This window comes from Gossypium hirsutum, chromosome D03 (assembly GCF_007990345.1).
Source record: "Gossypium hirsutum isolate 1008001.06 chromosome D03, Gossypium_hirsutum_v2.1, whole genome shotgun sequence".
In the NCBI taxonomy this organism is placed as follows: Eukaryota; Viridiplantae; Streptophyta; class Magnoliopsida; order Malvales; family Malvaceae; genus Gossypium; species Gossypium hirsutum.
In genome coordinates, this window is record NC_053439.1 from 18,286,531 (window position 1) to 18,301,864 (window position 15,334).

At 34.8% G+C, this 15,334-nt stretch overlaps 1 protein-coding gene across 1 annotated transcript; it reads right to left on the reverse strand.

The window, feature by feature from the left end:
• Nucleotides 1-2,593: 2,593 nt before the first annotated feature.
• LOC107949526 (uncharacterized) lies at nt 2,594-3,931 on the reverse strand. Its single transcript, XM_016884194.2, has one exon. The coding sequence runs from the start codon at nt 3,759-3,761 to the stop codon at nt 2,763-2,765; it is 999 nt and encodes a 332-aa protein (XP_016739683.1). The 5' UTR covers nt 3,762-3,931; the 3' UTR covers nt 2,594-2,762.
• Nucleotides 3,932-15,334: the final 11,403 nt, after the last annotated feature.

The following is a 15,334-nucleotide window of genomic DNA, read 5'->3' on the forward strand; positions in this document are numbered from 1 at the left end:
AAAAAAAAGTATTTTTTTGAGTTGCCTTATTGGGAGCACCACCTATTACGACACAATCTTGATGTTATGCATATTGAGAAAAATGTCTGCGAGAACATTGTCGGTACAATTTTGAATGTAGACGGAAAATCAAAAGAAAATCTTCAGAGTTAGATCGTGAACGAGTTGGAAAAAGCATGTGTAAAATTGTAGGATCGTGAACAGTGTCGGTACCATTTTGAATGTAGACGGAACATTGTCGGTACTATTTACGTACTAAAAATTTCATAACGTAGGATCGTGGACGAGTTGGAAAAAGCAGCAGGCAGAAACAAAAATTCACTCACACAGCCGGGTCAAGAAGTTTTGCATGTGTAGCTGAGGCAGAGGTATTTTTAATTTTTTAATATTGTCAAATATGTATAACTTTCCATTAAATAATATTTTTACTACTATATTGTAGGAACGGTCGTCCGGTCAAAAAGTTGGACGCCTTCAACTTTTTGAAATTACACATAGGAAGAAAGATGGATCTGCTATGACTCCTGAAGCTGATGAAATTATGGTACGTTTACTTAATACGATTTGACTTGTTTTAGTTATTTATAGTGTTTATTTTCTAATGGTTTAATTCATTGCTTGTAATGCGACTATTATTATGTTGCATTTGTTTTTTTTAATATATATTGCGTTCCTAACTATGTGATTTATTTATTAGGAAAAACTAAAGGATAAAAAGGCGAAATACGAAGCGATTGCTTCTAGTGATAGTTCTGTTCATCTTGAAGACATTGATAACCGGATTATTATTGAAGTTTTGGGTCCTGAAAGGTATGGTCGGGTTCAATTTCAAGGATCTTTTGTTAGTCCAACCCAATATTTTGGATCCAGCTCGCAGCAATACATGGCTTCGGGGAGTCAGGCTCAAGCTGAAGTTTAGAGGTTAAAAGACCAAATGGCTCAGATGCAAGCGACCACATTTGAGGTTCAAAGGAAATATGAAGAACTCCAGCTACAACTTAAAGCAGAGGCGGCAACGAGGGAAGCAGAGGCTGCAGCGAGAGAAGTAGAGGCTGCAGCGCGAGAAGCAGCGAGAGAAGCAGAGGTTCAAAAGAAATATGAAGAACTCCAGCTACAACTTAAAGCAGATGCGGCATCGAGAGAAGCAGAGCAGAGTAAAAAGTATGACGAACTTCAACAGCAGCTTCAGATTATGATGAAGATGTTTCAGCAGTTGCAACTTCCTCCGTCATAGTGTATTGCATAAATATTTTTATCATTTTAACTTTTAACATTTTTGTAAAGAAAAGTATGAATTCACTTTTATTTATTGATATTAATATTATTTATTCGTTTAATTTGAAATATTATATAAATTTATTGTTTTTGGCTGGTTTAGATTTGGTTACTTTTGATTTGTTGTTATAGGAGGGCTGAAAAAATGGAAAATTTTATTTTACAAAAATCCCAAAATTAGTGGCGTTTTTTATAAAAGCGCCGCTAAAGAACATTACTTTTCGCGGTGCTTGTGATGAAAGCGCCGCTAAAGAACATGATCTTTAGCGGCGTTTTTATTTAAGTGTCGCTAAAGAACATGATCTTTAGCGGCGTTTTTTTCTAAGCGCCGCTAAAGAACATGATCTTTAGCTGCGTCTTTTTTTTAAGCACCACTAAAGAACATGATCTTTAGTGGCGTTTTTTATTAAACGCCGCTAAAGAGCATGACTTTTAGCGGCGTTTTTTTGTAAACGCTGCAAACGTTAGTGACGTTGTCGTTAGCGACATTTTTTGCCGCTAAAAACCCGTTCTGGTGTAGTGTATACCAAATCTTATCAATCAGTCACTTTCCATGTTTCACTTATATAGCCCATTGTAGACTTAAAAAAACTCATAGGATACGTAGAGCCATCACTTTTGATTTCACCATAGTGTCATTGGCAATTGCACTGAAATGCATATCAAAACAATGGGCACAGTAGTGCTAAACTAAATAGTGAGCACCGTAGAGAATTTCAGAATAGTGGGCGTTGAAGTGTGAATCAAAACATAACAACACACTAAATATTTCCTTAATGACATGCTCTTTGCATCCTAATACTTCTCATTTATCTACATAGGTTTTTATTTATTTCATTTCTCTTACTCAAAATAAATGAAGCAATTTAAATTCCCGCACTTCTTACAATTCAATCATTATCAACAAATAATTCAATACACTTGTAACTTTACTATAATTCCACTTTCTTGTCAAATATCAATTTTTTTTAACATACGATTTAATCCTACCTTTATTGTAGCTATATATATGTATATGCTATTTTTAGTAATTCACTTTCATCTTTATATCTTCCTCCATTTTCTAGTCTCATACTTATACTTTCATAATAACTATTATTTAATTTCACGCATGTCCTCAAACTATTGCCAAAGTAAACTGCTCTTATCTTTGGCGATGAAAATCGGTAGAATGAATAATGCATACGGCAATAGACATCATCTGGTTGTGAAATCGCCCAAATTTTAATTCAGTGGATTGTGATTTCTAGCAAAATAAATATAACTGTGCAATAAAAAATAACCAAATAAACTGCCACTGGTTTCAACGAAGTTCGTGTCCAAAAAAAAAAGAGATTAAATAATACTTTCATACTACAACAATATATGTGGATTAGGTACAAATAACACCGTTGATCAAAATCACAACTATGACTTCGAAGATATACTATTGCAATTTACAAGCATTGACCCATTATTTTAATTGATCTACTTTCAACTCAAATCAATCAAACATGATATTGCTCTAGCTGAACATCCTTTACCGTCAAAGGAACATACTCTCCCAGATATACTTCCAGGTGATCCGACAAGGCTGATTTATCGATGTTTTCATGGTGGTAAGATTTGCAGACAAAGTAAATCACTGTCTGGATAACTAACCCCAAGAGACTGAACATGGAATGCAGAAACAAACAAATAATTGCATACGCAATCCTATTAGCCATGCCGGAGCCGCTTCCTTCCACCACCAGACTCTGGAACGCAAACTGGATGACGGCGGCGGCGATTCCGAGCGTCAGGAAAATGACCATCGCCAGCCACTGGTTCCCTTTTAGCAGGTTTTTACCTTTGACCATGGCGTTGAAACCGTAGGCCTCTTCTAAAACAGAGACGACGCTGGCCAAGTGCCAGATTGCGGTCAAATACAAAAACCCCACTAAGTACAAAATCGCTAAAACAACGAACACCGCGAAACCAAAATTGCTTCCTCCGATTGAAACCACGCAACCAATCAAGATAGCCAATGCTGCGACGTGGTATAAAAACATGGCGATGAAAATACATAAGAAAGTAACCATCAGCCGCTTCCAGACCTTGGGAACGACGCTGATGACTTTGTTGAAGGTAAGTTCCCGAGCTGTGTATATGCAGGCGATGGTGTAAACAACTGCGGCTGTTGAGAGGAGCGAGAAGATGAAAAACAGAGTGAAGTAGGCAGCTTTGAAAAGCCAAAAGTAAGCCCACTCATCGGAGATGAGGTCAGATAGTTTCTCGTATTTGGGAGTGCCTGATCGAGTGTGGTCGAGTTCTATTTCGTTGTGGATGATTTTCCTGAAGAAGAGATTGGATACTTCCATGTGAACAAGGTAGATGAAGGATAGAGGAAGGATTAAAGACAAAGTGATTTTGGTGAAGATTTTTCTCCATGCAAAGATGGCTTTGTAGGATTCGTTGAAGATGCCAAAGAACCCAACAAATTGCATCTCTTCTTGCTCCTTATCCATGATGTTTTTTGTTTTTTCGAGTTGTAGGGTGGGAGAGAAAGAGAACAGAGAGATGGAAGAGGGATTAGGAATGGTGATGTGAAGGATATAGAGGATTGGATTGAGACTTTTGATCTTAAACTAGCCCTGTTATTACCAAAAATAAAAACAAAAAGTCAATGTCAACATATTGGTAAATTTACACGGTTTTAGAAAGGCGGTGTTATTGGAAAATGGGAAGTGGAATGTCGAAGCTTCTATTTGTTCTTAGAAATACGGCGAACATATCTCGTCAGCCATCGTTTCATCCACGCCAGGAGCCAATGCCAAGTAATTCCATGGAAAAGTCTTTGGGTTTGAATGGAATCAAGTCAAACACGCTTCCTGCTCTTGCTACGAAGTTTTCTCGATAGGAGTAGGAAGGGAAACCTTCTTCAATTTTTTTATTGACTTTAAAATATAAGAATTAAGGGTTAATGTATTATTTACCCAATATTGTACCTAATTGTTATTTTGTTATTTAAATATTTTTATCAGTTTAATTACTTTGAAATTTTCAATTGTGTGGCGCTTCTAAATGAATTAAAAAATTTTAAAAATTTTCCTCAACTTTTTCAAAAAATACTTTTCCGTAATAAGAAAAAAGAAAAAAAAATGAAACTGGATGTATAGTACTTTTTTATAACCTTGAATGTTTTTCTTTTTCTTTTTTCTTGAAATTTCGTTTCTTCAGTTAAACTCATTTTTTTTTGAAAAAAAATCAAAAATAGCAAAAAAGTCAAAACAATAGTTTATGGTCATACAAACAAAATTATTTTTACTTATATATAACATATTATATTAGTGTATATATATACACCGTACGTGTACATATATTTTTCTCTTCTTTTTTTTTTTGAATTATTGCTCTTTTTATATATTTTCCTTTTTCATTTTTTCAGATTTTTCTGTAATATTTTTTTTAAAATTATATATATTAAGAAAGTAATGTATATTTGTTTAATTTCTGGAAAATTTCTATATTTTTCCGATCTTTTAAATTTTTTTTATATTTTGTTTCGAACTTTATGATATTATTTCTTTGAATTTTTTTAGAAAAGGTTTAATTTTTACATTTTGAAGATTTTCTATATTTTTTATTTGTAATTTTTAAATTTTATTTATTTTTTAAAATTTTTTAAAAACATGTTGCGATGTGATATGCTAGGAGAGAACTACGCCAACTTTGTATTTTTTAGCGTCGTTAATGCTTGGATAGTGTGATACACAATTAAAAATTTCAAGCATCAAAATGACAAAATAATATTTTAAATATTAAAGTAATAATTTAATTCAATTTTGGAGGTAAATAATGCATTAACCAAGAATTAACTATAAAACCTCATTTAGACAAAAGTTTACTCTTTTTTTTCATGCATCAAAACTGTATATAAAATATTACCTTGATGGGTTGGAGAAAATAAATTATTAAAATTTCGAAAACTATTGGAAATAAATTATTTATTTATTAATTAAAAGTTTATTTGTTTTTGCTTTTATAAAAGTCATAGTTTTAATATGGTCACCTCCGTCTAAGAGTTATACTTAAAGGAACCCTAAGTATCTACTATTAATAGTTTTGTTAAATAAAGTCCGGGTGTGCCTCACAAAGTTTGTGGCTGGTTTCAAAGTTATAGAACTAATGTTTATTGTTTTCCATTCTAGATTTTTATTGCTTACATGTGATATAAGAGTTAGATCTTTGAATGATGGAGATTTAACATATACATTGTTCATCTTTTAAGTTGGATGAAAAAGTAATAATTTGGAAGAAAGGAGACCAAGATTGCATAAACTTTTTACAGTCCTACTTGTTTGAAATATTATAGAAATAGGATTTGTGGAACCTAAAACCTAGAAGAATTGATTAAGACAAGAATGAAATAGATCAAGCTTGTTGCAGTCCTTTTTTTATATCCTCCAATGTATGCAGTGAGCAAAACTTGATTATATAAAATTTGGGTATGTCTCACAAAGTCTAAAATATAAAAATTAAAATCTAATTCTTAATTTTTTATTTTTTATTATTCATATTTATTTTATAGTTCATGTTTTATATTTGTGGTTGTTATTTCTAACAATTTAATATTGAAACTTATATCTCCCATTAAAATTGCAGTGTACTTTGTTATTGTACCCAACACTTGTCGGTCTTAATTTTCTTAACTTAGCTTAAATTAAGCTAAAAAATATTCATTTTTATACTAATATATATAAACATATTATAATTAACTGAAATTAAAACATCCCAATTAAAACAACTTAGATTAAAAATGATTAAAATCCTTGAATATAGGAGGGTCTACCCATTCTCTCTCTCCTCAATGTGGTAGTTACAGTTTAGTTTTCCTAGTTTTTTTTCTTAGTTAAAGTAGTTTCTAGTAGTTTTTATCAGCTTTTAGTTACTTTTCATGGTGGTAGTAGTGTATTTGGTATGGTGGAAGAATTGGTTTAGGGTTTTGTCGATTGCAAAAGACTCAAATAGAAAATCAAGATGTTATATTTCTGTGTTGAAATTTTTATGGAAGTTAGTTATTCCTACACAATTCTCTTCTTTGGATGATTCTCTTACTCCAATTTAGATCTATGATAAATAAGATTCGTGTTTGAATGATGTACCATGGACATTTGATAATCATCTACACCATAGGACTATGACTTTAATTATGTCCATCCTAATAAGTCTTTAATGTGGTTTCCTTTTGGATCCATATTTATGGATTACCATTAAAATGTTTTTCAAAGTCCATATCTGAGCAACTGAGTAACTATGTTGGTTGGTCATTCCTTAGATTTTGATGGTGATCTTTGTTAGGTCGGTTAGGAAAAATTCTTGCAAATTAGGGTGGAGATTATCTACAGAGCCTCTACTTAGATTTTTATCAAAACCTGGTTCTAATGCTCTATTTCGTAGTTAGATCAAGTACCAATGACTCCTTATTCCTTATTTTGATTACTTGTTTGGTTTATTGGATTTGTAACATCCTAAAAATCCTAATTCATAAATAATATTATATCAAAAATATTATTTCAAAAAGATAGGTAATAGATTTTATGAGTAAATGAAACGTGAATTATCATCGATAAGAAAGAAGGTAGTTAGACTTTGGAAGAAGTTAAAAAAGATCAATATGTTAACAACTATTAATTCAAGGTATAAATTAAACTGAACATGAATCAACACATCTTTTCTATGATGAAAATACAATACAATCATAATCGAAACAAAAGAAAACACATCAGTACAAAAACATAAATAACGAAAAGAGTACCTATTTGGATGACTGCTAGGGGTTCAGTGCAGTTCTACCTAGAGTGGGCTCTTAAGGCTCCCTATATGGGGTTCGGTTCTAAAGTAAATGTACCCGAACCGGCAAATTCCTCGATCCTCACCCATTATAGGCTAATATGGACCGAGTTCAGTTCAAGGGAATACATTTCCCTATGGTTGCACGGAGATGAAAATCTCACGAAGACATAGGTACGGATGTATCCCAAAAGCGATCCACTATCCTGCACGGAGGTGAAGATCTCACGAAGGAATAGTTTCTCACTCCCACTTAAAAGGGTAAGATCAACCGATCATGTGATGCAATGTACAAAAAGATACCAAAACTTAAACCGACATAGCAATTAAACCACAATGATGAAGATCATAATAAAGACGGATGAAATGCAACGAAAGGATCGTACATTTAAACCAAGTTTTCAATTTTCGACAAAAAGACAAAAAGTAATCAACTCATGGCTTGACTCTCTTATTTTGGGTCCCTAGCGAAGTCGCCAAGCTGTCGAAACCATTCTTTTTGAAAACGAGATAGACTTTATTTAAAAAACGAAAAAGGGAGTCACCACCGATCATTTTTATGAGGTGTGATCGGTCACCTCGTAACAGTTTAATTTATTAAAACACAATTTTGGTCTACGAAATTTAGAAAAATGGGTTCAGGGTCGGTTACGTACGAGGAAGGATTAGCACCCTTGTAACGCCCAAAATTGGTACCTAATTGATTAATTAATGTCTGAATGTCAAAAATTGAAAATTCGAAAAGAATACGATCCCTTTTTATTAATGTTAATTTTTACTTAAAAGAAAATCGCTTGAATAAACCGAAACAAAAATTAAAAAACCTCTCGTTCTCAAGATAACAAAATGTCACATCTCGTGAGTTAGGACACAACCTTTTGAAACCTCAAGAATAAGCTTGCCTTTTAATATTTTTTTACTTAACTTTCATGTATTTTAATTATAAAAGGATATTTAGTCATTTAGGTTTATCGAGAAAATCGAAACCCCGTAAGTTAGGGTACGATTTCTCGAATCTCCAAAATGCAAAATATTACCTATAGAGCCCAAATATGCCCGGGCCCAAACAAATAAACGAGACCGCGTGCAGAACCAAAACCCAATACAGTGGCCCAAAAATTAAACCTAATTATAGGCCCATTTTTCTGACCCAAATCAGCCCAAAAATGGAAAAACCTAGCAATTTTCCTTGCGCCGCACAGCAGCCATGCGCACCACCCCCTCCGCAACAGTAGGCGCCATTCGCGCGAGTTGCGCCTCCACGCGCGCCTCGCCTTGTACCTGCAGCAACACACACAAACAGAATAGCAAAAGTTGGGCCAACAAACAACAGAACAGATTTTTTTTAGATTTTTTTTCTTTCTTTTTCTCTTTTCAATTTCAGCTATAAAAGGCCGATTTCAAGTACTGTAAAGGGGGATACAAAAATTGAAAAAATACTGAGAATACAAAGATTTTTTTCAAGGTGAAATTGGATTTCTGTTTTTCTTTCTGTTATTTTCTTTTTTATATATATTTTGTTTTTTTAAATAAATAATACAAAAGGGCAAAAGGGGTAAGGCTTACCTTGCCTTCGAATATGCTCCAAAAAGGGTTAAAATACCCAATCCGGCAAGCCTCCGGCCACCGGTTGCGACGAAAACACGGCGGACGGATGGCGGCGCAAGGGGTTGGGGCAAAACCCTAACAGAGGGCATTTGATTTCTTTTTTTTTTCTTTTTTTCTTTCACTCAGTTTTCAAATGATTTTAGAGGAAGGAAATTGTTTTACATAATAGAGCAAAACGACGTCGTTTTGTCCAGGCTTTGACCCGCGCGGTGACCCGGCCCGAAGGGGAGGATCCGCGCGTTTGGCTTTAAGGTGTAATTACGCATTTGGCCCCTATTTTTTGAGATTCGCTTCAGTCAAACCGATTTGTTTTTTTTTGCAAATTGAGTCACATTTTTTTGTGTGTTCCAATTTAACCCATTAATGCGCAGCGTTTTGGGAAGGTGGGAATAATTTCTCTTTTGGTCCTCCACTGTTATGTGCGCATTCAAGTTGGTCCTATTTTTTAATTTCTTTTAAATTCGTCCCCCTTTTCCGTTTTAATTCAATGTGGATCGTTTTTTTCAATTATTTTATTATTATTATTATTATTATTATACCATTATTAGTATTATTACATTACTTACTATCATTATTACTGCCACATTTTCTATACCTATACATATACGTACTTTATATAGGCATGTTTTTATATATATATTTTCTAAGCTTTTGAAATTTCGTATATATTATATACATACATATTGTTTTATAGTTTATATACACTTACATTTTATACTTCATTTTTTATATACCTTTATATACATACAGATTTTCATACACATATATATATATTTTCTCCATAGTTTATTTATATATTATATTTATATATATATTTTGCTCTTTTCTTGTAAATATATACGCATATACATACGTTTTCATTCTTTTTTATTTTCTAGTTTTTACTTTTATATACTCTATATTATATATATATATGCTAATACATTTTTCTTATTTTTGAAAATGTATACACATTTGCATGTTTTTATACTCTTATTTTATTGTCATTACATATATACATGTGTATTTTTAGGAATTGTTATAGGTTTGCAGTCTATTTTTTCACTTACCTTTTCATGTATACCTATATTTATGTGTGTTAAATATGTGTGTACACATATTCGCAAAGCTTGTATATTGTACTTGTATATATATATTTTGTAAATACATACTCATATATGTTTTACATTAAAGTTTTTGTTTCATATTGTACATTAACTTTAACATACCCTTTTAGAAAATACATTTTGGTTTTAACTATACATCAAGATTATTGTCTTGATTCAACGGGTTTTTTTTGAATAAAAGCAATATTTGAAGTTTGGGATTGATGAGGGAAATTGAGCCCTAACGTACTGGGTTCTGATTTTCTTTGTTAGTCTTAAATAACCGAGAATATTCTTTATTTTAAATACAGGAGCACTAAAAAAAATCATTTTTGGGAACTTAACTTGTTGTGCCCTAACGCATTGGGTGTGGCATGCTACTTTCTCAAAATGAAGATTTTCACATAAAATAAAAGTGATATTCAAAGTTCGGGGATTATGAGGAATTGTACCCTAACGTATTGGGACTCGATTTCTTTACATGACTTGAACAATTGATTATTCTTTTTCAAATTTCATCATTTGAGCTGATTTTAGAAATCTTTTTAACCTTCGACACTATTATATTAAATGATCAATTTGGCACCGATTTTGGGCGTTACGAGGGTGCTAACCCTTCCTTGTGCGTAATCGACTCCCGGACTCGTTTTCTCAAAATTCGTAGACCAAAATAATTTTTAAGGTGAGCCGATCACACCTTAATAAAAAATCGGTGGCGACTCCAGTTTTATTTTTAAAGTCGACAACTAAATTTTTGTTTTCAAAAAATGGTTTCGACAGCTTGGCGACTCCACTGGGGACATAAGTGAGTCGAACCATAAACTGATTATATTTGTCTTTGTGTCGAAAATCAAAAGCTTTTTAAGAAATTCATGAGTTCCCTTCGCACTCATTGATGTTTTGTCATGATATTTTGGCAACTTTGCATTTGCATTTTACATTACATGGTCAGTTTTACCCTTTAAGTGGGAGCGAGAAACTAGTCCTTCATGAGGTTTTCACCTCCGTGCAGGGTAGTGGCCCGCTTTCGGGATACATCCGTACCTATGTCTTCGTGAGATTTTCATCTCCGTGCAGCCATAGGGAAATGTATTCCCCTGAACTGAACTCGATCCATATGAGCCTATAATGGGTGAAGATCGAGAAATCTGCTGGTTCAGGTACCCTTACTCTAGAAACTAACCCTCATATAGTAAACCTTAGGAACTTGCCCTAGGTAGAGCTATACCGAGCCCTAGAGGAGTCTTGAATAGGTACCTTTATTATTTCTTGTGTACGTTAAATTATGATTTTACGCATGATACTAACTTGTGTGTTTTGTTTTGGCTGCATGACATTTTTGACTGCATGACATTTCATCATAGAGAAGAGGTGTTGATTCACGTTTGGTTGTTAATAGAGAACTTGCCATGGTAAACGGGTTTCTTGATAAGGTGGAAGATAATACGGTTGTCCGAGTATAGTCTAAGAAAACGTGACACGAAAAGCCTAACAAGAGGAATATATGACTTTGCTGGATGACCTGAGGATCCAAATTGTCAAAGTTTATTCAAAAGTCATCAAAGGTCCCAAAGAAGCTAATGAACGTGAGTGAGGAAGAAGTTACGACCCAGATCAAATAAAAAAGAGCTCAAATTCGTGAGATGCATCTTAATATCTGAATGGTCGATGTCTTTACTTGGAGTACAAGGGTGAAACCGTATATATATATATCCGCTTTGTGTAAAGAGATTCGTTTTCTAGCGAGGTTTTCTAATAAAGAATTGAACCAGAATCAACGTCTCTTTTTGCATTCATTTCATGCATTGTCATTTCATTACATCATATGCATTAAGCACGGTTAAAGGATCCTAATTAACTAAAATCATTGCTCAGTTAACCTGGAAACCAACCAACCAACCCAACACTGATACGGCACTCAAGCAAAGATAAAAGACATGGATCAGCGATTGGAAAAGCTCGAACAGTATCAGAAGGAGATGCAAGACCGACTTCAGCTACAGGTGCAAGAGCGGTTAGACAAGATGCAACAGGATATGTCTGAGAAGATACGGGAATCCCAAGAAGATATGATGACAAAACTAACCCGACTGTGGACTAGAGGAGGTGACAAGGGAAAGGGTCCCATGGCTGATATCGAAGAGGGTAACGAGGATGAATCACTCTATCCTCCAGGCTTTACTCCTCCACATGTACGAACTCAAGTTGAATATCCGCACAGATCTACTGTCACCATCATACCTCAGCAGTTTCGGGCTGGTGTTTCGAACTTCCAAGCTGGATCGGGCTCTAATCCCAAAAATAACCCTGTTAACTCTGTCATTCCTGACTTTGATGAAGTGGCTGAGAAGGAAAGAATAAATGAAGAGTTACCGAAACAGTTAGAGGAAAGGTGCAAGTGGCTCGAGGAGAAGTTCAAAGCAATAGAGGTCACTGAAAGCTATCGAGGGATTGACGCTAAAGAGCTAAGTTTAGTTCCGGATTTGGTACTCCCTCATAAGTTTAAGATGCCGAAATTCGAGAAGTACAACGGGACAAGTTGCCCAGAAGCTCATATCACCATGTTCTGCAGGCGAATGACTGGATATGTTAGCAACGACCAGCTGTTGATACATTGTTTCCAGGATAGCCTTGCAGGGGCAGCATCTAAATGGTACAACCAATTGAGTCGTACCATGATTAGTTCATGGAGGGATTTCGCACAGGTGTTCATGAAACAATATAGTCATGTAACGGACATGGCTCCTGATAGAATCACCCTTCAAAATATGGAGAAGATATTGAACGAAAGTTTTAGGCAGTAGGCACAAAGATGGAGGGAAGTCGCAGTCCAAGTTCAGCCACTGCTTTTAGAAAAAGAAATGACCATACTGTTCATTAACACACTAAAGGCACCATTCATTACACATATGTTGGGGAATGCCACAAAAAGCTTTCCCGACATAATCATGAATGGCGAGATGATCGAAAATGCCATAATAAATGGAAAGATCGATGCTGGAGAGAGTAGCAAGAGATCAGTCTTAAGGAGAAGAGAAGATGAGGTAAACAACATGGGTTACTCTAAATCAGTTACTATGAGTCAGCCAAGAAAGGTGGCTGCTAACCAGCAAGGTTCGTCGAGACAGGAAGCTGGTACAGGACAAAACACAGAGAGGCCCCAATTCACGCCAATTCTGGTACCGTATAAGGAACTGTATCAAAATTTGTTTGATACACATGTTTCCCCTTTTCATGTGAAGCCTCTACAACCTCCGTATCCCGAATGGTATGATGCGAACGCACAATGTGAATACCATGTGGGAATTACGGGACACTCAATTGAGAATTGCACTGCCTTCAAGAAACAAGTTGAAAGACTTATCAACATGGGTATTGTCAAGTCTGGTGACTCGTCTAGCACAGAAAATCTGCTACCTAATATGATTGAGGATGGAGGGACTGCAATGTATGAAGAAGTGGTGAAAAATTTACACATCGATGCAATATATGCAGACACAATTAAAAGGGTCCTTGTTAGATATTCGCCTTAGAGGTGTTCTAAATAATGAGACTGCTGAGGAAACCCCTGAAGTATTTAGAGTATGTTAGAGTAATGTTCAGAACACACTTGTTACTTTTAGCCTAGAAGCAGTAAGAATTTCTTTGTGAAATAGGCTCACGTCTGAACATTATTATTTTAATGGAATACATTATTGCAATAATCTTTGAGCAAATGTTCTTTCATTCTTTATGACTTTTTTTCCATTCTTTTGGATTTTTTTTCCTGCCAGACCATTCATCCATATTATTCATACATTCTTTTGTATATTCTGTGGTACCCACTATGGGTCCCCAAATATCAATGATATGAGTGACGCTGCTACAGACTCAAAATCACCTTTTGAGTGAGACATGTGTTTAGAGGGATCTCATGACTTTGAAGATGTCATAAATTATAGCTTAACTCCTGACTTGTTAAGGATGGTAGAGCAGGAAGGAAATTTTACCTCATGAGGAGACAATAGAAACTGTGACCTTGAGGGAACATGCATGATCAAAGAAACAAAGCAAGACGTTGTTGAGTTACTTCAAGAATTCAAAAATGTCTTCGTATGGTTATACCAGGGTATGCCCGGGTTAAACACTGTCATTGCAATCTGAACAATAGCACAATATGAGAAATTTGCAGTACGTTCAAGATTAATATCATGAATGATGTAGTGGAAACTGTACCAGAGCAATGCCTCTCTTTTTAGTTTATCACGGTTTCTTTTTCAATTGAAGTCGAAATTCTTTCTCTCCGGGTATTAGCTAAGCAAGTTGGATGAAGCAGAACGAACCCAATCATAATGTGATCAATTGAACTTGATAGAAGGAAGAAGGCTAAAATCTATTCATCACAGTCAGATGTACCAGAAATGAATGATGTGAGCCTATAACAAAAGGTTCATCCCAGAGAATTCCACGAGGGTGACCAAATGTTGAACGTCTTCCCTCTATAAAAAATGTTTTGGAAGGAAGCGGATGCCAAATTGGGATGAACCTTATGATTATAGAGAAGGTTTTTTTTTTCCAAAGGAGCTTTGATTTTGAGCGAGATGGATGATAAACCTGCAAAGTCCTGTAAACTCAGATTCAGTCAGGAAATACTCCGCTTAAAAAAGGAGATGACCAAGGTAAAAACCCGCAAAGGGAAGTTTGAGTCCAAAAAAAAAGTGATGTGAAAAAATGAAAAGATGAAAATGAAAAATGAAAAAGTAAAAATAGAGAGGCTAAGGCGAAAACCCACAAAGGGCGCCTTAGACCAAAGGGGATTTGAGTTGAAAACCCGAAAAGGGCGGCTTAAATATTGATCAGAATGTGGCATGAGATTATCGGAGTAGCTCAAATACTGATCTGCATGGGCATGCAGTGGTCTTGCTATACCTGAATCAACAGGAAAGGGTAGGCGACATTTTTGGGCATTGACAAAGTACTGTAGATCTCCTAAACACATGTTAAACTCAGAATGGTCTTCAGAAAGTCTGTACAGCAAAGTTCAAGCTGCGACATCTGGGGCACCTAATCCTTATGCTATTTTTTGTTATTCTTGGAACACTTCATTCATTTCCAAGATACGCATTCCTAAATCAATTTCTTTGTTATCCATTTTTATTATCCTTGACAATTTATTCATTTCGAGCCATGCTCAGAGCTAACTCTATTTTTATCCATGATCTTTTTTGCAAGCATTTTGCATTAGAATAATGATTAATGGACTAATAAAACTTTCACAGAGGAAGTTTTGCATATCACTCTAGAAGTTTCTAAATAATACAGGAACCTGAAACAGGACTATTGTTTAGAACGCACCAGGAAGAGTCTAAATTAAGACTATCCCTTTGAATTTTCTTGTCTAAAGTATTGTTTGAACAAAATAGCAAGATGTCGTGTTGGTGACAAAGCTTCAATGAACAAGCAAGCAATGATCACCGAATAATAAGAAGAAGTTGTTCTTGGAGAAGATTTCTTCATTTGTGCATGAGCATTTGGTACAACACCCTAGGAATGGTGTAAGAGACCAAAAAGTTTCA